The sequence below is a fragment of the Nomascus leucogenys genome, chromosome 4 (genome assembly GCF_006542625.1).
Source record: "Nomascus leucogenys isolate Asia chromosome 4, Asia_NLE_v1, whole genome shotgun sequence".
Taxonomy (NCBI): Eukaryota; Metazoa; Chordata; class Mammalia; order Primates; family Hylobatidae; genus Nomascus; species Nomascus leucogenys.
Genome location: NC_044384.1, coordinates 113,073,162 through 113,098,652, shown reverse-complemented (window position 1 = coordinate 113,098,652; position 25,491 = coordinate 113,073,162). Strand labels below are relative to the sequence as shown.

The 25,491-nt window shown below is 43.2% G+C and overlaps 1 protein-coding gene across 2 annotated transcripts in view; it reads left to right on the top strand.

The window, feature by feature from the left end:
• Nucleotides 1-25,491, top strand: part of XYLB (xylulokinase) — a 72,491-nt gene that overhangs the window by 43,308 nt on the left and 3,692 nt on the right. The window contains exons 16-19 of one of the 2 annotated variants that reach the window (XM_030812111.1): nucleotides 5,014-5,072; nucleotides 6,581-6,668; nucleotides 10,472-10,566; nucleotides 24,586-24,740. In XM_030812111.1, the coding sequence (XP_030667971.1) occupies nucleotides 5,014-5,072; nucleotides 6,581-6,668; nucleotides 10,472-10,566; nucleotides 24,586-24,740 (397 nt within the window). Of the gene's footprint in view, nucleotides 1-5,013; nucleotides 5,073-6,580; nucleotides 6,669-10,471; nucleotides 10,567-16,334; nucleotides 17,952-24,585; nucleotides 24,741-25,491 lie in introns of those variants that run through there. The other variant, XM_030812112.1, reaches the window with a different exon arrangement.

Below are 25,491 nucleotides of genomic sequence, written 5' to 3'. Positions count from 1 at the left end.
CCTGACCTCAGGTGGTCTTCCTGCCTCGGCCTCCCAAAGTGCTGAGATTATAGGTATGAACCACTGTGCCCAGCCTATTATATTTTTTTAGAGACAAAGTCTGGCTTTGTCAGGCAGGAATACACCCAGGCTGGAGTACAGTGGTGTGATCACGGCTGAATTCCTGAGCTCAAGCAATCCTCCCACTTCAACCTCCCTAGTAGCTGGGACCACAGGCGTGCATCACCGTACCCAGCTAATTTTTGTATTTTTTGTAGGGACAGGGTCTTAGTTTGTTGCCCAGGTGGGTCTCAAATTCCTGAGCTCAAGCAATCCTCCTCCTGCCTTGGCCTACTGAAGTGCTAGGATTATAGGCATGAGCCACTACGCTCAGTCAGTATATTGTGAAAAATATCATGTATACAGTAGAGTATATGTATCTTACAGCAAGTTATAAAACATATTAATCAAACATCTGATGATCAGCACTCGGGTTAAGAAACAGAACATCAGCCAGGCACAGTCATTCACACCTGAAATCCCAGCACTTTGGGAGGCCGATGCAGGCGGATTGCTTGAGGTCAGGAGTTCAAGACCAGCTTGGCCAACATGGTGAAACCCCGTTTCTGCTGAAAACACAAAATTAGCCGGGCATGGTGGCAGACGCTTATAGCCTACTTGGGAGGCTGAGGCGGGAGAATCACTTGAACCCAGGAGGCGGAGGTTGCAGTGAGCCAAGATCACCCCATTGCACTCCAGCTTGGGTGACAGAGCAAGACTCAGTCTCAAAAAAAAAAAAAAAAATTGAACATCACTAGAACCTTAGAATCTTGCTATGCTCCTCTTCCACTGTATCCTCATCTTCCCCTCATCCCTGCAGAGATCGTTTCTATCCAGATTTTTGCATTATCATTTCCCTGGAATTCTTCATGGTTTTGCCAGTTGTGTATGCATTCCTTTAAATACACTGTGGTTTTTTGCCCTCTAAACTTCATAATACATGGAATTATACAACGTCATGTTTATGAATTCATCCATGTTAATGTGCATAGATAGCTATTAGCTGTTAATTTTCATTGTTCTGTGATATTCCATCACATGATTATACAACCATTTATCCATTTGCTATGGCCTGACTGTGTCTCCCCAAATTCACATGTTAAAAAACTTAATCCCCAATGTGACAGTGTTGGGAGATGGGCCTGATGGCAGGTGTTTATGTCATGAGGGCTCTTGTGTATTAATGCCACTATAAAAGTGCTTTCAGGAGTGAGTTCACCATTTTCTGCTTTTCAGCCATGTGAGGACATAGCATTCTGGGGATTCTGCTAAACATTCTACAATATACGGGATGATCCCTCACAAAAAGAATCATCCAACCCAAAATAAGCAGTGTTTTATTCTGGTTGGAAGAGGAATCAAGCTTTTTTCTGTGATGAGTGGAGCTACTTTCCATGTTTGTCTCCATGCCTGCTGTGGGAGCTCAGTGTCATTCCAAGTTACTCTTCACTCAGTCCCCCCATGCACCCTCCCTAGCTAGTAGCCCACTTTCACTAATGAGCAATTCTTTACTTTAGCTTGGGGACAAACGCTGCTGCTGCTTCTGCTGCTGAGTGTAAGGGAGTGGAGGGAAGGGGCTTGAGACCCCTGCTGTCATGAAGTCAGTCGTGTACTCTCAGCAGCAGTTTATGTGGTTCTTATTTTCCCATATCCCCACCAACACTTAACAGCAACAACCTTTAAATCTGTTGCTAGTCTGATGGGTGCAAACTGGTATCTCAGTGTCAGTTTAATTTGTGTTTTCTTAATTAATGATGATTTTGTTTTGTTTTGTTTTGAGATGGAGTTTTGCTCTTTTTGCCCAGGCTGGTGTGCAATGGCGTGATCTTGGCTCACTTTAATCTCCACCTCCCAGTTCAAGTGATTCTCCTGTCTCAGCCCCCCGAATAATTGGGATTACAGGCACAAGCCACCATGCCCAGCTAATTTTGTATTTTTAGTAGAGATGGGATTTCACCATGTTGGCCAGGCTGATCTCGAACTCCTGACCTCAGGTGATACACCCGCCTCGGCCTCCCAAAGTGCTGAGATTACAGGCAAGAGCCACTGTGCCTGGCCAATTAATAATGATTTTGAACAGCTCTTCGTAACTCTGGTTTCTTTCTCTGAATTGGCTATGTACATTCTTTCCCGTTTTTCTATTTGATTTCCTAGCCTTCTCTTATTGATTTGCAGGATTTTATTATATACTTTGAATATTAGGTTTTTGACAGTTTTTTGTGTTGCAGATATCTCATTTGTCTGTTGCTTATTTATAGTGTCAGCAATTTAACAGAATTTTGATGAAATTCATCAATTTTCCATCTTACATTTTATGCTTTTGAGGTATTGTTTAAGAGATTTTCCCCCTACTCCAGTATCACAGAAGTACTGTTTTATGTTTCTCCTGTTGATATTACAATTTTACCTTCCACATTTAGGACTTTGATCCATCTGGAGTCTTTGTGAATGGTGTAACTTGGGATCCAATTTATTTTTTTCCACATGTTGATCCAGTTTTCCAAACACTGTTTACTAAGTGGTCTGTTTTACCCCATTACTTGTAGTGCCCCCTTTATCATTTATCCAGTTCCTGTATATACATGGGTCTTTCTCTGTACTCCCTTTCATTTTTTTTTTTCTTTTCTTGGAGACAAGGTCTCACTTTGCTATGCAGGCTGGAGTGCAGTGGCGCGATCTCAGCTCACTGCAACCTCCACCTCCTGGGTTCCTCCCACCTCAGCATCCCGAGTAGCTAGGACTACAGACACGTGCTACCACGCCTGGCTAATTTTTAAATATTTTTTATAGAGACAGGGTCTTGCCGTGTTGCCCAGGCTGGTCTCAAAGTCCTGGGCTCAAGCGATCTGCCTGCCTTGGCCTCTCAAAGTGCTGGGATTACAGGCATGAGCCACAGCACCTGACCTGCACTCCTCTTTCTACTTCATGGGTTTATTGATCTTGTTCTTGGGGCAGAAAAACTGTTGTATTATTGTGGCTTTGTAGTATGTCTGTATTAGTTGGCTAGGGCTGCCATAATAATGTGCCACAGAATGGGTGGCTTAAGCAACAGAAATTTATTTTCTCACAGTTCTGGAGGCTAAAAGTCTGTGATCAAGGTGTCGGCAGGGTTAATTTCTTCTTAGGCCTCTTTCCTTAGCTTGTACGTGGTCCCCTTCTTCCTGTGTCTCCACATGGTCTCCTCCTCTGTGTCCCTGTGTCTTCATTTTCTCTTCTCATAAGGACATCAGTCATACTGGATTAGGGCCCACCCCTAATGACTTCATTTTTAACTTAATTACCTCTTTAAAGAGGTGATATCTGTCTTTATCTTTATCTTCAAATACACTCGCATTCTGAGATACTGGGGTTTAGGACTTCTACATATAAATTTAGGGTAGACACACTTCAGCCCATAATAATGTTTTAATATGTAGTATAGCAATTATCCCCTCCTTGCTTTTCTTTTTAAAATATTGTCTGAGCTGTTTATAGGTCTTCATTTTTCCATAGATATTTTATAAGAAATTGGTCTAGTTCCTTAAAAGAGTCCAGTTGGAATTTTTATTTAGGTTGAATAGGATGTATATATTAATTGGAAAAGATTGACATATTTATAATGTTAATTCATATTCATTCAAGACCATGGAATATCTTTTAATTTATTTAGATATTCTTTTTTGTCCTTTAACAACAATTTCAACTTTTTCTTAGTAGAGACTTTTGAATTCTTTGTTAAGGTATTCCCTTACATGTAAGTCTACCTTACATTTCTGGTTGCTGTTGTGAATGTTAATTTGTTTATTTTCTATCGTATTTGATAGTTGATTATTATTAGAAATGGCATTGATTATTATAAGTTGATTTTGTATCTAACTCTTATTTAACTGTTATTAAACTCTTGTTAGTTTTATTAGTTTGTTTATGCTTTATTTTTTCTAAGTAGATGGACTATTGTCTGCAAATGACAGTTTTCCTTTCTTTCAATACTTAAACATTTTAGTTGTTTTTGTTATCTTATGGCATTGACTGGTAGATCTAATACTGTGTTAAACAGTGGACTGGACACTGTGAATCTTTGTTTTGTTTGTAGTTGTATTAGTTATCTATTGCCATGTAACAAATTATCTCAGAATTTAGCAGCTTAAAACAGTAATAAATGTTTATTCTCTTACACAATTTCTTTGGGTCAAGAATTTGGTTTCAGCATAGTTGGGTGATTCTGATTGAGGATATCTCCTGAGGTTGCAGTCACAATGTCATCTGGGGCTGCAGTCATCTGAAGGCTTGACTGCGACTGGAGGATCTGCCTCCAGGCTGGCTCACTCATGTGGCTGTTGGCAAGAGGCCTCAGTCCCCTGCCATGTAGACCTCTCCCTAGGGCTGCTTGAGTGTCTTCAGGATGTGGCACTTAGCTTTCCCCAAAGTGAGTGATCCAAGAGAGCGTGATCTGTGTCAGAGCGAGATGGAAGCCTCAATGTCTTTTATCATCTAGTCTTGGACTTCATACTCCATCATTTACACAAGGTTCTGTTGGGTATACAAGTCGGCCCTATTGAATGTGAGAGGGGACTACTTGAAGGTGTGAATATCAGGAGGGAGGGATTATGTGGAGGCCATTTTGGAATCTGGCTGGCACACCAGTCTGCAAGAAAGTGCTTCTAAATCTCTGTTAAGAATGACATTTGTTATAAGTCGTAGATATATGACTTTTATCATTTAAGGAAGTTCCTTTCTCCTGTTTTGTTGAGATATTTAAAACAAAAAAAGTATTAAAGACAGTTAAGGTGGGTGGGGCAGCAACCTTACAAGCAAATGAATGTAACAGGCCTGTACGCACAGAGCCAGCTTTGGATCTCTCCTGTAGTCCTGTGTGATAAGTGGGAGGCGTTGGCCCATCATGAGCCCTCTGTAGCTGAAGAACTCTGCAAAAACAGCCCTTTCTGCCTTGGGAGAACTGGCATAGCTATTTCACTTTTTTCTTTTCCCTTGCAGTGTCCAAGACAAAGATTTTGGCCACAGGAGGAGCATCTCACAATAGAGACATCTTACAAGTAAGCGTTAGTAGTGGGCCCTACACCATGGCCTCTCCCATATCTGTTATGTCTAAGAGCCAGAGACTCGATAGGAAGGACAGCCTCCATTCCCACTCCTGCAGGAATGGGGAGCTCTTAGCTCACACTCCAGGAAGCAGCTCTGTTGCCTTACAGCTCACACTGTGAGTGGGATCTGTCTCACATGCAGGTGAATTCTACGGCTGTGTACAATCCACTCTCTGATCCCAGCACTGTCCTCTGGAGTCACATGGAAAGTGCCTGTTCTTCCACGTGGCAAACCTTCTCACATCTAATGCCAGTGTTCTTGTCTTCCTCAAGGCCTCTGCCTTCCAATTTAACCATCGCTGATTCTCCAACCAGTCCTCTTATAACACAGTTGCCAGACTGTTACTGTCCTTTTGGTCCTTCATTATGCCAGAAACATATGACCAAAAGTAGAATCAACCTGCAGATGTCTGACACTCAGACTGTCACCTGTGGGGCTGCCAGAGCCTGTTATGGGGACATTGTGCATTTTTGGGTGTAGCCTGGGGCTGCCTTAACTGTTAGAGTAACTGTATTAGCTGTTTGCTTGTGACTACCTATCTTAGGTAAGATTTTTCTAGAAACAGAGCCTGAAATGGGAATTCTTCTATAAGCAGTTTGTTGAGAGAGTACTCCCAGGAAGAAGGAAGTGAGGGACTCAGGGCAGTGCAGAGGAAGAAGGATAAGTGAGGATATGGTCTTGTCTGGAGTCTACTTCAGCTCCATCCTGGTGGGGAGGTGGGGCTCTGGAACATGAATTATACCACAGAGCTGATTTTACCTTGGGACAAGGGGGCCAACGGGCCACCCTGGGGAGGTTAAATTTCCTGTGAGCGGTGGCCTATGCTCAGCCAAGGTCAGCTTTCTTGAGGAAGTAGTGCTGCAAGCCATTAGTAGCCAGTACTCACAGCAGCTGGGGCGGGATGCACAATGGTCCAGTGAGGGGGATCTGGGTGGCATCAGGTGGCATCTACTACAATATCTCTGGTCAACTAAGACCTCCCCCAAGTTCTTCCCATGTGAACTCCTCTTAGTACAGGTCCTTCATTTGAAATGTATGCAATTTATTTTTGAACCTAAATGGGAAACTTCACCATTATCCCCATGAAACACGCCCTTGTTAGCTTGGGTTTGTCTGGGCTTGTTAATGTTAGTCTAATACCCAGCTGTCTCCAGCCCTAGGTCAGTGCCATTTGCTAAACATACTTCCTAAATCTTCTGCCTTGTCTTTGGTTAAATGGCTAAAAAGTACAGGGACAGTCTGGGGAGCTGTGGCCCTCCACTACGGACTTCCCCCAGCTCATCCTGACTCTATTATCACCAGGGTAGCATAATCAAGCATACTCCTCTTAAGGCAGTCAAGGTGGAATGGAAGGGGTCAGAAGACATATGAGGGAGAGAGCCTGGAAAGTGCATCCCACAATGTCTGTGTTCCCTCTGAGGAATGGCTCACCACAGTAGAACCTCTGTGTCCTTTTCAGGTGCTTGCAGATGTGTTTGGTGCCCCGGTGTATGTTATGGACACTGCCAACTCAGCCTGTGTGGGTTCTGCATACCGAGCTTTTCATGGTAGGTCGATGGAGGGAGACAGCTATCTCTGGAAGTGGCCAGGACATGGGGCGGGCTGAGGAGGGTGGAAAGGGGAGAGTGAGGTGTACCCAGTCTTTGGGGACATTGGAGTCTTGGGGACTTCAGCTTCATTTTTCTAGCTCCCAGCAGGTGAGAACCAACCCATACTCTCTGTTCCTTTATTCTTTGCTTAAAGTGGAGAAAAAGAGGCTGGGTCCTAACTGAATGAGGTCTGGTCAGAGTTAAGGTCAGCACAGGGACACGAGAAAAGAACACAGGGCATGGTTGAGAGCACGTGGTCATGGGTCTGGACAGCTAGAGGGCAGGAGAGGTGGACAAAGTCCAGAGCTGTCTTTTCAGCAAGAACAGAAGTTGAAACAAAGGGGAAGGCCTCAGGCCCAAGCAGTCCAGGACCCTGGACAGCGCCACGGAGCCCTGTTGCCCTGATGGAGGCCTCGCTGAAACTCTGGGTATTAAGGGAAGCTCCCCGATCTAGGCGAGTTCTGGCGGGAGCAGCACCTACCTACAAGGGCAGTGCTTCAAGTTGGATCAATTTGCTCTGTCTCCTGCCTGCTAAGAGAGCTCCTGTAGCAGCCCAGGTGGTTCTATTCTTTTCATATTCTTAACTTTTTGACACCTATTTCAGCTTATATTTTTCTTTTCTTTTTTTTTTTTTTTTTTTTGAGACAGAGTCTTGCTCTGTCACCCAGGCTGGAGTGCAATGGTGCAATCTTGGTTCACTGCAAGCTCCGCCTCCCGGGTTCACACCATTCTCCTGCCTCAGCCTTCCGAGTAGGTGGGACTACAGGTGCCCGCCACCATGCCCAGCTAATTTTTTGTATTTTTAGTAGAGGCGGGGTTTCACTGTGTTAGCCAGGATGGTCTCGATCTCCTGACTTTGTGATCTGCCCACCTCGGCCTCCCAAAGTACTGGGATTACAGGTGTGAGCCACCGCACCCGGCCTAAGCTTATGTTTTTCTATCAACGTTGAGAATTAATCAGGCAACATATCCTTCTCTTAATAATTAATCTTAGCCGGGTGTGGTGGCTCATGCCTGTAATCCCAGCATTTTGGGAGACCAAGGTGGGTGGATCACAAGGTCAGGAGTTCGAGACCAGCCTGGCCAATATGGTGAAACCCTGTCTCTACTAAAAATACAAAAATTAGCTGGGCATAGTGGCACACACCTGTAGTCCCAGCTACTCAGGAGGCTGAGGCAGGAGAATTGCTTGAACCCGGGAGGCAGAGGTTGCAGTGAGCCGAGATTGCGCCATTGCGCTCCAGCCTGGGTGACAAAGTAAGACTCCATCTCAAAAAATAATAATAATAATAATTAACCTCTTACTCTTTTATTCTCTCCCCACTCCATCCACCTCACCCCGCCTCATGCCATATCCTATATCAAGATCACTTGGGAATTTATTTCCAGATTCTTATATTAAGTACATTTAATATCATATTGGCTTTTATTCACACTTACCTATGAGTCTGCCTGCCTGCCTGCCTGCCTGCCTGCCTGCCTTCCTTCCTTCCTTCCTTCCTTCCTTCCTTCCTTCTTTCCTTCCTTCCTTCCTTCTTTCCTTCCTTCCTTTCTCCGTTTGTTACTTTGTCTTTTTTTTTAAACTTCCTGACATTTTGGCCAGGTGCGGTGGCTCATGCCTGTAATCCCAGCACTTTGGGAGGCCAAGGCAGGCAGATTATGAGATCAAGAGATCGAGATCATCCTGGCCAAGAGGGTGAAACCCTGTCTCTACTAAAATACAAAAAAAAATAATAATAATAGCTGGGCATGGTGGCGCGTGCCTGTAGTCCCAGCTACTTGGGAGGCTGAGGCAGGAGAATAGCTTGAACTTGGGAGGCGGAGGTTGCAGTGAGCTGTTGCAATGAGCCGAGATTGCACCACTGCACTCCAGCCTGGCAACAGAGCAAGACTCCATCTCAAAAAAAAAAAAAAAAAAAAAAAAATTTCTTCTTCTTCCTCCTTTATTTCTATGCTGAGGTTTTGTTTTGTTTTGTTTGAGACAAGGTCTCTGTTGTCCAGCCTGGAGTGCAGTGGCGTAGTCATGGCTCACTGCAGCCTCAACCTCCTAGGCTCAGGTGATCTTCCCACCCCCACCTCAGCCTCCTGGATAGCTGGGACTACAGGCACACACCACCACACCTGGCTAATTTTTGTAGATATAGGGTTTCGCCATGTTGCCCAGGCTGAACTCGAACTCCTGGGCTCAAGTGATCCACCCACTTCACCCTCCCAAAGTGCTAGGATTACAGGCACGAATCCTAGTGCTAGGATTACCGCACCCAGGCTGTATGGTAGTTTTGTTGGAATATACAACCTAAATAAATATTTTAAGAGAGAATTCAATAGGTGATGGTTTTGAGGCCTGACATGTCCAAGAAGGCCTTTGTTTCATCCTCCCAAATACTGGCTGGGTAAAAGACTCTATGTTCAAAATACTTTTCCTGAGAACTGTGAAGATACTCTTCCATAATCTTCTGGCCTTCAGGGTTGCTGATGAGAAGTATGGGGTCTGCTTCATAATTCTTTGGTAGAAGTGGGAAAGGAGTTACCCTTTAGGGACTTCACTGCTATCCTGTACTGTGTTTTGTTTTATTCTTTTTCCCTTTCTGTGCTTGCCAAAGGGTACCTGGGGCACTGTCCTGCTCTGCCCTCCAAAACCAAAGCCTGAGCCAAATCTTAGCTCACCAGTCCCTACCCAGAGGGATACTAACCACTTCATTTGGAGATCTCTTCTCCCCGTCTGGGTCTGGGGATGACTGTCTTGTGTAGCCAGTCTGTGAGTATGAGTAGAGATGGAACCAGAGTCTTTTGATTAGTTTCTCTGCTGTCCACCCCACCACCATCCCAGTCCCTCATCCATTCTGCTCTGAGCTGGGATTTTCTAGCATTTGGTTAGGAAAACTGGTCCTCACATCTTCAGAGGGTCCTTCTTCACTCCTGGTGGTGGTGTGTTTTTCTGTATATCTGACGCTACTACTTACCTTGCCTAGAAATTGCTCATTGTTTCTTGCCCACCAATGGCAACCTTCCCCCTGCTACTCATTTGCTTGGTGAGTAACTACTGAGTGCCTCCTGTATGCCAGATGGTGTGCTAGGCACCGTGGTTATAGTGGTGACCCAGAGAGACACAGTGTCTGGCCTCGTGGACTTTACAGCTCAGCAAAAGAGGGATCTTAAATCAATAATCACTGAAATATATGGGCACAAGTTGGGAAAAGTGCTCTGAGGAAATGCAGATGGTGCTGAGTGCTAAGGAGGGCCTCCTGAACAAGTGATGGTCCTAGGTGCTGCATCTTAGCTGAGGAGAAGGGAACGGGTGGAATGAAGGTATGAAGAGTGGAAAGAACATTCCATACAGTGAAAAGGCTCTGAGGCAGAATGAGTGGAGAGAAGACCAGGCTGTCCAGAATGTGGTGAACGAGGGGAGAGAGGAGGGTCAGGCAGACCCTTCCTCATCGTATGTCGAGGTTACCCGGCCCATTCCATGAAAGGCACAACCACAAAGAGCAAGACAAGCTGGGCCCTGCTGGAGACAAGCCTGCGCTTGGCATTTTTTTGTTTTGTTTTGTTTTGTAATTTTATTGAGGTACAATCTATATGACATAAAAATCATCCATTTTAAGTGTCCAATTCATTGGTTTTTCATAAATGTACTGAATTGTGCAGCCATCACCATAATCCAGTTTTAGAACAGTTTGCCACCCCAGTGAGATCCTTCGTGGTGTTTATGGTTAACGTCTTCATTTGCAACATGCACTAATGTGACCTTTCCCTTCTAGGTCTTGCAGGTGGAACAGATGTGCCCTTTTCAGAGGTTGTGAAGTTATCTCCAAATCCCAGACTAGCTGCTACCCCAAGCCTGGGAGCTTCTCAGGTGAGAGACCATCAGAATTTGTTTGTAGCATTTGCATTATGAAAGTCTGCTAGGGTTTTTTCCCCCACCAAAAGGTCACCTACATTGAACTTGATGTGCCCAACTAAAGGAGAAATTCTGCTTTATTGAAATTATCAAGAAAATGGAGCAAAAGAGCCAGGTTGTCAGCTGCAAGTCACAGATACTGCTGATTTTACAGCCAGGGTCAGATGGATTGCTGGGCATATTTGTATTGCTTCGTATGCCTCACAGTGGGCCCTTCCATGTCACTGTGCTATAAAAGCTACTGAAAGGATCCGTCACTGAAACTCAAGACATGCTGGGTTTCTGGCACTCATATCTCAAGTCTAGACCCAAGATAGCTGTGCAGTCACCCAGGCCAGGAAATCCTTGTGAAGGCAGACCTCACTTGTTGCAGGTTAGGTCCCTCAGAAAGCAGAGTCTGAGATGTCAACTAAGATATATGAGGTTTATGGAAGTGGGGGGGAGTTGCTCTTGGAATCCACAACTGCAGAAAGGAAAGGGAGTAGACAGGATTGGACAGAGGGAGAAGGTGAGCAGCAATACAATTTCTGGAGCCTAAGCTGTTCCTACAGAAAGCTCCGAAGCTGAGATGACCTTTAGAGTTTTACCCAGTTGGGCTAAGGGACTGGGCCTTTATACCCCATGTCAATCAGTCATCGCATGTGGGCCACCCCAGGATGGGGTGAGGCAGCTCTTTATAGCTAAAGCAATCTCCAAAACCGGCTGTCAGCTGAGGGCTATCTGCCAACAGCACTCCCATCAGTTGGGAGCATAAGCTCTTCATTCCCGAGGTGAATCTGGATGGCGCACCACAGCATCCGCCACACCACTGTACCTATTTGCAGAAGGGTCTGGCAGCCCAGCAGCAGGGGTGGGTGCATGTTGTAAGGAACTGTGATGGGTCTGAGATTTACCTGACTTGCAAGCTAACAAGTGAGCCTGCCACCGTTTTGTAGCGGCAGGCAGAAGACACGGGACTCCTGGATCAGAGACAAAGGGCTTTATTATGATGAACCGTGCTGAACTCATGGTTCATCAGGAAGCATGAGCTTCATGCTTGCATCAGTTTCCCTTGGCCCCCAAATTCCACAGGGTGATGCAAAGTGGGCCCAAGTGGATACTGTGCACATAACAGTCTGTGATACAACCAAATGATCCCGAGCATAGAAAACTCCCAACCTTGTAAAGGAACTGTGAGCAAACCTGCCTAAACTTTGCCACCAAAGGAGACATTATCCTTATTATTCTTGTCAGCAAACAGACAAACACTCTCTCCAGTGTCTCTGCCCTGGAGAGAGACACTATCTATATGTCTCTATACTTTACAGACATCCTTGAAAACATAGTCTGAAGCGAAAGCTGTCACAAGACATGTAGAAACACTGTGGAGAATTGTCTCCCAGCATATCTTGGAAGCAGGAGCTCATGCTGTCTAGGAGACCAGACAAACCACATACATAGGTGTGCCCAAGCATCTGCAATTTTTCTGTTGTGTGCGAGGCCATTTTTCTCTTATGTTTGAGAGGCCACTTGATACACTGGAAAGATTCAATGTCAAGATAAAGGGCATTTAAGTTCTGATTCTTATTCTGCTTCTCCTTCACCATGACACCTTAAGCAGCACTCCTTGTCTCCAGACCTCTGTTTGTTTATCTGTGAAGTGGGTACACCATCTGTCCTGCCTCCCTTTAACCTGCTACTTGTGAGGCTTAAAAAGAATCCTTGACCAAAATGGCTTTATAATCTAATAGGAAATCTGGAGGTAGAATTGGTTCAGTGGTTCAGCATGAGAACTCTGGTCATGTTCCCTGCAATTCCTCAGGTCAGCAGTGGACAATGGGAACATAATGTGAGCCACATAATGTCATTTGAAATATTCGGTTGCCTCATTTTTTAAAGTAAAAATAAAAATAAGTGATTAAAATTAATTTTAATACACTTTATTTAATCCACTATATCTGAAATATTGTCATGTCAACATGTAATAAATTTAAAAAGTTACTAATGTGGGGCTGGATGCAGTGGCTCACACCTGTAATCCCAGCACTTTGGGAGGCCAAAGTGGGCAGATTGCTTGAGCCCAGGAGTTCGAGACCAGCCTGGGCAGCATGGCAAAAACCCTGTCTCTACAAAAAATTAAAAAATGAGCTGGGTGTGGTGATGTGTGCCTGTAATCCCAGCTACTTGGGAGACTGAGGTGGGAGGATCACTTGAGCCCAGGAGGTGGAGGTTGCAGTAAGCCAAGATCACACCACTGCACTCCAGTCTGGGCAACAGAGACCCTGTCTCAAAAAAAAGAAAAAAAAAGTTACTAATATGATATTTTACATTTCCTTTTTTGCATGAAGCTTTTGAAATTTGGTGTGCATTTAATACTTATAGTTCTGGGCATGCTTCAAGTATGCAAAGGTATACATGGCTTGCAGCTACTGTATTGGATAGTGCAGCTCTGGATGTGCTCCACACAGTGACAGGACAGCTGTAGCTGCCCCAAACATCATGTCTTCACAGCTGTATTCAAAGGCAGGGATCAGAGGGTGACATTGGGCAGAGAGTCTCTCCTCACACACCTCTTGCTCATCAGGGAGAAAAATACTGGCCTATCCCTCCCCTACCCCACACATTCCCAACAGGCTACCACTTGGTCATATGGTCAATTCTGGTTGTAGGAAAGGCTAGGGTAGGGTCTGGCTCTTTCATTCTATCTAGAAGGAGGCCAGCAAGGAGGAAGGTAATTGGGGAAAGTTTTAGGGCAGCACAGCAGTGTCTGCCTCATGTAGAGTATGGAGTGGCCAATCCTCTGAGCTGTATGTGCCTCATCACTCTCCCTGGCCTGCCCATGGCCTAAATCACTGACAACTCATGGAACCCTTTACCATTGGATCCAAATGTAACCTCAAAAGCCCGCCCAACTGCAGGTTGCAAGCAGTGACAGTCTATATGATTGTCAGCATCTGTGACTTATATGCAGACTGAATTTGTGGACTAGAGTTAAACTTCTTGAGAGCAGGGCCACATTCTTCATTCTCTCTGTGGCACCTACAGCACTGCTTTTGCTCAAGGGGAAACTCAAAGCAGTAAGAATGTTTTCTCCCTTAGCTCAACTGAACGTTGCAGTTTCTCCATGGGGAGAAATCAAAGCCCCTTACCTTTGTTCTCTGACTCCTTAATGTCCAGTACAGGCTAGGACAACCTTAGGCCCCTTGCCTGTGGGACTCTTTATAAAGGGTCACCTGTTATCTTTTGTTTTATTTTACTCATGGAGTCTATTCCCAAGTACTTCACAAACACATAATTCACAGGGTAGAACCAGAACATCAGCTGTGTCACCCTCATTTGGAAGAGCAGAGGAATTTATCCCTCTAAGCCCTTCTAGGCAGCACAGACTCATCATGGACTCAGAAGCCAGCAGGCTCCTTTTCTCTGGCTCTGACACCCCGTGTAACTGTCCCTGAGCCTTCTCAGACAGAGCTGCTCCAGCTACACCAAGAGTAGGCCCCAGTTGCATAACCAGTTATTAAAATACTTGGCTTCCAGCCGGGCGTGGTGACTCACACCTGTAATCCCAGCATTTTCGGAGGCCGAGGTGGATGGATCACATGAGGTCAGAAGTTAGAGACCAGCCTGGCCAACATGGTGAAACCCCATCTCTACTAAAAAAGAAAAAAACACAAAAATTAGCTGGGTGTGGTGGTGCACACCTGTAGTCCCAGCTACTCGAGAGGTTGAGGCATGAGAATCACTTGAAACCAGGAGGTAGAAGCTTCAGTGAATCAAGATTGCACCACTGCACCTCCAGCCTGGGTAACAGAGTGAGACCCTGTCACAAAAAATTAAAAAACAAAACTTAACTTTGGAGCAAATTAAACCAAATTAAGAAGGAATGGGGTTGGCATGAGCTCCTACTTGTGTTTACTTGCGAGTCCCAGGAAAATCTGGGTCCTTGATCTTGTTGTTTGTAAGACAGCGTGTGCTTGCCTGAAGTGCACTGCATTTCTCAGGTAAGATGGACAGCCACAGGGAAAACTGCTTAGGGGGATAAAAGAAGAGTAAGAATGTGGGGTTGTGTTTCTTTTTGGTCTTTTTTCTCTGTTGGGCTTTTTGTTTATTTATTTTGGCTTATAATACAGCACATTGTATATATAATTTTGTAGCTTCTTTAAAATTTCTACATTATAACATAAATATTTCATTCTTAAAAATGTATGTGCATACCATTTTTAATGACTGTATAATATTCTATCTGGGTAGACCAGGCACAGTGGCTCATACCTATAATCCCAGCACTTTGGGAGGCTGAGGTGGGAGGATCACTTGAGGCCAGGACTTGGAGACCAGCCTGGGCAAACATGAGACCTCATCTCTACAAAAAAAAAAAAAAAAATCTGGCAAATTTTTTGCCAGAACCACAATTTACTCGAGCATTTTCCATGCCTTAGCACAGTTGCTTTTAGTTTTTCAATTATAATTAACTCTTCTTAGATAAGGATTTAAAAAAAAAAAACCCTTTCCTATTCTACATGAGAATTTGAACTTTGGTTAACTTTCTAGCTCTGTTTTCCTTGAGATCTCATAAAAGTGGACTATCAACAGTTTTACTAGGCAACGTTGCTTATATAAAAATGGCCTTTGCTTGGGAAACTGCATCTGAACTGAGAAAACCGTAACTACCCAATGAGAAGTCTTCCTCAGGGCCTCCTTGAGTGCAGTGACTCCTCCTGGACATGCTCCTACCTACTAAGTTGTTGCAGGAGATACTTTTGTAGGGCATATGAGGTTTTGAAGCCAGGGTCATTCTTTTGTCTGTATGATGTGGATCTCAGCTCTTTTTTTTTTTTTTTTGAGACAGAGTCTTACTCTGTCGCCCAGGCTGGAGTGCAGTGCGATCTTGGCTCACTGCAACCCCCGCCTCCCGGGTTTAAGTGATTCTCCTGCCTTAGCCTCTCGAGTAGTTGGGATTACAGGCACCCGCCACCACACCCGGCTGATTTTTGTATTTTTAGTAGAGACCAGGTTGGTCAGGCTGGTCTCGAATTCCTGGCTTCAGGTGATCCACCTGCCTTGGCCTCCCAAAGTGCTGGGATTACAGGCATGAGCCACCACACCCGGCCAGATCTCAACTCTTTGTGCCTGGGCTGTAACCTGGTTGGGAGGTAAAGAGACCCTCTCCTGGACAGCTGTGTGAACTGCTGTATGGACTGCTACAAGGTCTTCCGTTGAGAGGAGCACCTCCCGCCACTGTCTTCCCTTGGCTCATGGTGGTCTTATAAGTCTGAATGTTTAGTGGTATCAAAGAAGACCCTTGGTGGACTTGGCATCCTACATTTAGGATTATTTCCTTAGGAGAGCTTCACCAAAGTAGAATAACTGGGGCCCATACTATGGGCTCCTTAATACAGATATGAAGTCAAGTCTATTTCCCAAAGAGTTGTATCACCAGCTTTCACCAGCTGTGCAATGAGGCAGCCATTTCTAGGTACTCTCACCAGAAGTTTTCTAAAATTTTGTAGATTTGATCATAAAAATTGGTTTCTTGTCATAATTTACAGTTTTAAAAAATCTTAAACTATAGGTTTGAGAACTACTAGCATTTCCTCTTTTGTGAATTGATGCTTTCTTTTGCCCAGCAAAAAAGTTAAATTGCAAGTAAACGGGATTTAAAAATTTTAAATTGCAAAGTGCAACCAGATGTAAGAGGCATTTCCCCCACTCCCTGTTCTAAACTGCTTTTTCTGCTCTTCTAGGTCTACGAGGCCCTTCTCCCCCAGTACGCCAAACTCGAGCAGAGAATCTTGTCTCAGACCCAGGGGTCTCCGGAGTGAACAGGCATCCCTGTTGCCCCTGCCTACCCAGATTTACTGACCCCACTTGGAGACATGGCCCCAGATCCACTTCTCCGTTCTGAAGAGCTCTTCCTGCCCCTACTGAGTCCTTGGAGTGTCCAGGACCATCTTAAAGCCCCCCTCAGCACATCTGCCTGAAGATAGGCCTCGTGTCCTTGTGCCCGTGTGCCCCAGGGCAGGAAAGCATCCCTCTTTTCCTGTCTTTTATCCCAGGAGGCAGGACAACACTGAGACTGGGATACGTCCAATAAAAACTATGACTTCCCCTTGCAGAGGCAGAATTACAGCTAATCTAGGGACTCAAATCAGCAGAATGGGGGAAACAAAGCCCTGTCTCACCCCCTAACCTCATCCTATCTCTTTCTCCAACCCTGACTGTCTGCCCACTCCTCCCCAAACCATGACCCACAGCTGCCCCCACCCCATACCTTGATCTACCATCCATCCTCTCCCCCAATCCAAACCCCACAATCTCTTCTCTCCCACACCCTGCCCTCCTTGTTTCAGCTGTCTGAGGTGCCTCCCAGGGCCTCTCTTACTTGCTCCATGCTCACCCTCTCCATGCTGTCCCCATTCTCTCCTTTCACCATCTCTTCTCTCCCCCTCCTTCATCTCTCCTCTCTCCCCAGACTCACTTGGCATAATTCACAACCTCCCACCCAAACAATGGGCCTGGTGGACCTGCTTCCTGTGCCCTCCTTTTAGCTATGCCCACAGATCACTGAGAGGGACCATCTCCCAAGTGGCGCAGTTTAGAACTTCTCTCCCTTTTTCTCCCTCATTCCCTATCTCTTCTTGCAGTCTACTTGTTGAAGTTGTGTCATTTCTCTGGAAGAATTTCCAAAATTCTGGATTTCTTTTTTATTTTGGAGTATTTCATCAGCTGAAAAGTTGTGATTCTCACTTTGAGTTTTCTTCCTATATTTGTATAGTGAGTTCCTTTTTCCTTCCTCTTTATCCCTCCTGTTTTTCTTTATTCCTTGCTCAAATTATTGCAAAAGCCTCTGTAGAAAGTCCTCTGTGATCTGACTCCTGCAGACTCTTCCAGATTTTTCTTCTGCCCCAGGCCTTTACTGAGCTCAGGACTCCAGCTAAATCAAAATATTCATGTTCTCACCCAGAGTGACAAAATCCTGCAGATAGGTTTGAGACCTGGTGGATCAGAGCAGTAGCTAGTGGGAAGTTAAAAGGAAGGGGCTTAGAAAATGAATGGGACCAAAGGCATCACTTCTGATGGAGATGAAGCCATCTTGAAAGGGAGTGGTGTCCTTTGGAGGCATGGTGGATGAAAGGGAGCAAAGGAAGCAAGAGGTTAAAGATAACGGCCCATTAGATACAACAGCAAGCCCAAGATTCCAAAGAAGACAGACAACTCCCCCTAGTACCACCTAGACGTTACTTTTTAAAGACATTTTACATTATTGACCAGCAGAAAAAGGCTGTCTTCGACCATGAAACAGTAAACTGTAACAAAACACTTCAACATGAATTTGAAAATAAATAATTATGGATATAAAAGAACACCAGAGATCAGAAATTCAAAAACTCAGAATGAAAATGAAAAAGCTACAAGCATATATGAGAAGGGAACTGACTGAACTTGGGAAATAATTTGAACAAAAAGATAAATCTTCACAGATATGAATACTAAATTATATCTTAATGAAAACAGATATGGTCACAAGTACATTAAGGCATGTAGAAGGTAGGAGTAAGAAAAGCTAAGAGAAGCAAAACAAAGCAATATTAAAGGAAGAGCCAAAAAGACCCAGAAATAAAATGACAGATAAAGAAGACTGGCAAAGAAAAGATGATACAGGTAAAATTGGAACTCATGAAGACAAAAGATAAGACTGTGGAATAGAGTTAATATTTAAAATTCAAATATTGAAACTCAAATAAACCCCAAAGAACTTTTGGAAAACAAAAGAAAACCTGAAACTTTATCTTGAAAGGGTCTATCTTGTTACTTAGAATATTGACCCAGAATGATTAGCTCTGAGACATAGCCTACCAACTATACTTTGAAGCCAAAGAAAAAGAACTATGTAAGCCTCTAGGCCAAAAGACCTAGTCTCTTACAAAGGAAAGATGTGGTTGGCCTCAGACTTCTCAACAAAGCAAGATAGCAATGGGGCAACCTTTTCAAGAAACTCAAAGTATGAACTGAGGATTTCATATTTCACCAAGCTGTCCTTTAAGTATCAAGGATATAGGAAGAAGTTTTAATTACACAAGAGCCCAGGGACTATTATACTCACAACTTCTTCCTTAGAGTTCTACTAAAAGACAAGCTTTATCCAACTAGATGATTGGGAAAACTTGAGCAAAAGGACTGGACATGACCATTGAATATCTTTGATTGTAGACCTGAGGCCAAATGGAAGTGGGGAAAAGGGTGGAAGAACAGTATTAGTCCATTCTCACACTGCTGTAAAGATAGTACCCAACTGGGAATGGTGGCTCATGTCTGCAATCCCAGCACTTTGGGAGGCTGAGGCAGGAAGATCACCTGAGATCAGGAGCTCGAGACCGGACTGGCCAACATGGTGAAACCCTGTCTTTACTAAAAATACAAAAATTAGCTGGGTATGGTGGTGAACGCCTGTAATCCCAGCTACTTGGGAGGGTGAGGCACGAGAATTGCTTGAACCCAGGGGCAGAGATTGCAGTGAGCCGAGATTGTGCCACTTCACTCCAGCCTGGGCGACAGTGAGACTCCGTCTCAGAAAAATAATAAAGATAGTACCCAAGACTGGGTAATTTATAAAGAAAAGAGGTTTAATTGACTCACAGTTCCACATGGCTGGGGAGGCCTCAGGAAACCTACAATCATGGCAGAAGGTGAAGGCGAAGCAAAGACCTTCACATGGTGGCAAGAAAGAGAGCATGAACGCACAAGAGAGCAAGGAGGGAAAACTGTCTTATAAAACCATCAGATCTTGTGAGAACTCTCTATCATGAGAACAGCTTGGGGGAAACCACCCCAATGATCCAGTCACCTCCCACCAGGTCTCGCCCTCAACACCTGGGGATTACAGTTCAAGATGAGATTTGGGAGGGGACAGAAAGCCTAATCACATGAAGTAGTATCAAATTGTATATGCTTTGACAAGACAGAAGTAACAAAACAAAAAAGAAGGGAGAGAGGAAGAGGAAAATACAAAGAACTCTTTGTTGTTTAGGCAATATGTAGAAGTCAAAGAGTATTATTTAAAGTTGACAAACCAAGTATATGAAGTGTAAGTAAGGAAAAAGGGAGATTTAGAGCATTAAAGGTGTACTATACTATTAATAGTGTAGAATACATAGTATAATTACTAGAATAAAAATGTAAATCATCAATGCTCAAAGAAACAATAAAGGCAGTAGATTACAGTGAAAAACATGCAGTAAATGTACCATCATACAGTAAATATATTAAATCCAAGCATATAAGTTAAATCAGTACATGTGAAAGGACTTACCTATTAAAAGGAATATCAGATTGGCTTACAAACCAATGTCTTCTTATTGTCTGTTATTTATAAGAGACATCTAAAATAAGTGATTCAGGAGAGGCTAAAAGAAAAGAGGTGGGGAAAAATAGACCAGAGAAGTAGGACCACAAAAGGCAAAGATTACAGTATCCATATCTGAAAAGGTAGAATTCAGGAAAAAATAGACAAGACAATGAAGGATACATTAAAATGCTAAAAGCCACAATTCACAATGAGGATATACTACTTATGAGTGTTAGAGCTTCAGTTATCTGGTTTGTCAACTTTAAGTGATATTCTTTGGCTCCTACCTATTCCCTGTACAACAAAGAGCTCTGTACTTTCCTCTTTCTCCCTCCTTTTTCATTGTTTCCATTGTGTTACTTCTGCCTTGTCAAAGCACATAACATTTGCATAACAAATTATGCCAGGAAAAATGAATAGAAACCTAGAAATAACAGAAATTTAAAACACCTTTGTCTCATCCAAGACTGAAGTTAAGGAGACAAAAAATAAATATAACGATGTAAGTGATCTAAATAACACTATCTATAAAGTAGATCTAATGAATGTATGTTGAACTTTCTACCTTGATAATAGAGAATATTACTCTAGGGCAAGCGTGATGGCCCACACCTGTAATCCCAGCACTTCGGGAGGCTGAGGCAGGTGAATCGCTTGAGCTCAGGAGTTCGAGACCAGCTTGGGCAACATGGTGAAACCCCATCTCTACAAAAAAAAAAATACAAAAATTAGCCAGGCATGGTGGCAGGAGCCTGTAGTCCCTAGGAACTTATGACCCGTCTAGGAATCAAGATTGTTGTCCCACAGCAGCCTCACACACCTGGCATATCAGTGATTAAACCCATTGGGAGCTATCTCAAAAATAATTGTGAGTGAGGCTTTTGGTACATAGAGTAGATTCCAATCAGACACATAAAACCCACAGTACATTTTAGGAAGCTATACTAATGGCATTAACCTGGATTAAAAGGGACTAAATGTTAAAAGACCCTGGACCCCCAACTTTCTATGGGCAACAAAGAGGCATAGTTGCTCAAAAGACATTTTCTAGGCCAGGCATGGTAGAGCAGCACTTTGAGAGGCCAAGGCAGGTGGATCATGAGGTCAGGAGTTCAAGACCAGCCTGGCCAAAATAGTGAAACCCCATCTCTACTAAAAATACAAAAATTAGCTGGGCATGGTGGTGTGTGCCTGTAGTCCCAGCCACTTGGGAGGTTGAGGCAGGAGAATCGCTTGAACCTGGGAGGTGGAGGTTGCAGCAAGCCGAGATCTCGCCACTGCACTCCAGCTTGGGTGACAAAGTGAGACTTCATCTCAAAAAAAAAAAAAAAAAAAGTATATGTATCAGGCCGGGCGTGGTGTCTCATCCTGTAATCCTAGAACTTTGGGAGGCCTAGGCGGGTGGATCACCTGAGGTCAGGAGTTCAAGATCAGCCTGGCCAGCATGGTGAAACCCCATCTCTACTAATAATACAAAACAAATTAGGCGCGCGTGGTAGCAGACGCCTGTAATCCCAGCTCCTCAGGAGGCTGAGACAGGAGAATCACTTGAACCTGGGAGGTGGAAGTTGCAGTGAGCTGAGATGGCAGCACTGTACTCCAGCCTGGGTGACAGAGCAAGACTATGTCTCAAAAAAAAAAAAAAAAAAAAAAAATTATATATATATATATGTATGTATGTATGTATGTATGTATGTATGTATCAGAAAAAACGCAAATACACTTTAAGCATATTTTAAAATGCTTACTGACAAAAATCAAAGAGTTTGATAAAATTCTGTGTTACCATGGCTGTGGAGCAATAGGCGTTCATATACATTTCTGGTAGGAGTGCAACTTCATGAAACTCCTAAGGAGGGAAATTGGGCAACATCAACAAAACTAAATATGAGTATGACTTAACCATTCCAATAGGCATCTGCACAAAGACACAATTCCAACATACAAGACAACATATGTATAAGGTTATTGTGAAATTATTGATAACAGCAAAGTACTTGGGAAAAGGCACATATACATTAATATAGGACAGATTGAATAGATTATAATGCATCCACACAATAAAAAAGAATGAGGAAGATCTCTGTGTACCAATGATGGGTAATTTCCATAAACAAAGGACAGTTCTCTACTTAGTTCTTTTTATTCCCCTTAACAAAGTTTTATAGTTTTTAGTGTATGTCTTACACATATTTTGTTAAATTATTTGATATTTCAAAAATGTTTTGTGATAAAATGTATGACATCATTTTAACCATGTTTTGTGATAAAATGTATGACATCATTTTAACCATGGAAAAGTGTTCATTTTTTCAATTGTTTTTACTAGCATTTAGTAATATTCCATGGCATGTTGAATTACTCATTGCGAACATATAAAGACCAAATTCAGTAGCATTAGGTGTATTCACAATATTATGGTACCATCACCACCACACATTTCCAAAACCTTTTTATCATTCTAGACTGAAACTCTACCACTAAACAATAACTCCTATTTTTCTCTCCCCAGTAATTGATAATCTGTATCTTTTCTGTCTCTATGGATTTGCCTATTCTAGGTTTTTCATATAAGTGGTATCATACATGTGTCCTCTTGTTTTTGGCTTATTCCACTTCGTGTAAGATTTTATTAAATATTACATCTGTAAAATAGTTAATGTTTTAATGTTTTAAATTTAAAGGTTCATTCACATTGTAGCAAGGCTGAATAATATTCCACTGTGTTTATATACCACATCCTGTTTATCCATTCATCCATCAGTGGACATTTGAGTTGTTTTCACCTTTTGGTGATTGTAAATAATGCTGCTATGAACATTAATGTACAAATATCTGAGTCCATGCTTTCAATTTTTTGGGTATATACCTAGAAGTGGAATTGTTGAATCATATAGTAATTCCGTTTAACTTTTTGAGGACCCACCACAGTTTTCCACAGTAGCTGCACCATTTTACATTCCCAGCAGTAATGCACAGGGATCTAGTTTCTCTACATCCTTGTCAACACTTGTTATTTTTCTTTATATATATATAAAATAGCCATCCTTATGGATGTGAAGTGAAATTTCATTGTGGTTTTGATTTGTGTTTTCCTAATGACTAGTGATGTTAAGCACTTTTCATGTTCTTATTGGCCGTTTGTACACATTTAATTGTTTTGATGCTGTTGGAAAAGTGTTTCATTTTTTCAACTGTTTTTGCTAGCATATAGAGATAGTCTATGGTATATGGAATTATTTGTTGCTAACATATAAAAATCATTTTTTTTTGAGATGGAGTCTCACTCTGTCGCCAGGCTGGAATGCAGTGGCACAATCTTGGCTCACTGCAATCTCTGCCTCCTGAGTTCAAGCAATTCTCCTGCCTTAGCCTCCTGAGTAACTGGAATTACAGGCACCCCCCACCATGCCCAGTTAATTTTTGTATTTTTAGTAGAGACGGGATTTCACCATGTTGGCCAGGATGGTCTCAATCCCCCAACCTCGTGATCCACCCACCTTAGCCTCCCAAAGTGCTGGAATTACAGGCATGAGCCACCACGCCCAGCCATAAGAATCAATTTTTGTTTGATTTTGTGTCTTGCAACTTTATTAAATTCACTTACTAGTTATGGTAGTATTTTGTATTAGTAGGATATGTAGGGTTTCTATCCATCATGTTATGTCATCTATAAAAACAAAGACAGTTTTCTTCTTTTCAATCTGTAAGCATTTTATTTCATTTTCTTGCCTTACTGCAATGGCTAGAATGTCTAGTATAGTGTTGAATAGAAGCAGGGAGAGCAATAATCCTTGCCTTGTTCCTGATCTTAGGGGACAGCATTTTATCACTAAGAGTGTGTGTATGAATATGCCCTCCATCGGGCTAAGAAATTTCCCTTTCATTTCTTGCTGGAGGTGGGGAGGAATATTTAAAAAGAATGTGTAGGTTTGTCTTGAATTTTGGTAAATGTTTTACATGTATGTGTTATGGTTTTGGTATTATGTGTTCCTTAAATAGTTGATTGAATTCACCAGTGAAACCATCTTAGTTAGATGTTTTCTTTGTGGAACTTTTAAGTTAAAATTCAATTTACATACGGCCCTTCAGATTTTGTACTTCGTTTTGTGTCAATGTTAATAATATGTATCTTTCAAAGAATCTCCATTTTTTTTTTTTTTTTTGGTAGAGATAGGGTTTTGCCATGTTGTGGGTAGCAAGCCCTAACCCTGTCATAAACAGACCTTAAAGAAACTGGCCATAAACAGGATTTCTGCAGCAATGGGACATGCTCATGATGGCTGTCATGCACACTGCTAAAAGTTGTTGGTTTACTGGAGCAGGGCAAGGAACACCTGGCCCCACCTGGAGCAAAAAACTGCTCAAACCACAAACGATAGCAGGAGAGGCCTGTGCCTTGACAGCATGTTTTTGCTGCAGATAATCAGCCAGAGCCTGTTTCTCTGCTCCTCGCTGAGATTGCTTTGTTTCCCATGAGGAATGCTTTTAGCTGATCTACAATCTATCGAAGCCATGCTTATATCACTGGCTTTCTGTCAATAAATGTATGGGTCAAGCTCTGTTGGTGGCTCTCAGCTCTGAAGGCTGTCAGCCCCCTAATCCCCACTTTATACTGTATTCCTGTGTCTTTGTCTTAATTCCTCTAGCACCGCTGGGTTGGAGTCTCCAGGACCAAGCTGGTCTCGGCAAGTGGTGCCCAACACGGGGGCTCGAACCTGGGTCGAAGGGTCGCTGGAGCGATGGTTAGAAAACGTGCAACTACACTGGAGGACACCCGAGTACTGTTAAAGCAATCCTCATGGTGAGTAAGAAGGGGAGCTCAGAAGCATCAGGGTAACAATGGGACAAGGGTCGAGCAGGCATGAGGCTTATTTGAGTCGGCTTCGACATCTCCTCAGAAAAGGAGGAGTGAACGTTAGCACTAGCTGACTTATGCAGCTTTTTAGTGCAGTAGAGAAATATTGCCCCTGGTTTCCGGACCGAGGAACTATGAATGTAGAGGTCTGGGAAAAGGTAGGCAGCACACTGAAAAAGGCATATAAGGATGGTGCTGGGGATATTCCTATAACTGGTCAGTGTGGGCTCTGGTTCATTCCACCTTGGAGCCTTTCCACACAGATGATGAGGAGGAGGAATCAGAGGAAGAAGGAGAGTCTAACGAAGTAACAGAAGAGGTGACAGAGCAGGTTTGCTTGCCAGCTAAAGCAGCAAAGTAGGGTGAGGTTTGTCCCTACCCCTCTACACCCCCTCATTATTTTGAAGAAAAAGAGTGGCCTGACCTTCCGCATCTTTCTTTTCCAGAGGACACTGGGTGAAAAGTAGTTGCCCCAGTGACTGTTTGAGCAGCGCCTCAAGCAACTGCTCTCAGTTCTGATCAGGCAGGAATCCAGCAAGCTAGACAAGAGGGTGATATGGATGCTTGGCAGTTTCCTGTTAGAAGGCACCCACCTGATCAACAGGGAAATATTATATCTACATTTGAGTCTTTTCCTTTTAAAATACTTAAAGAATTTAAACAAGCTATTAATCAACATGGACCAGGTTTTCCTTTT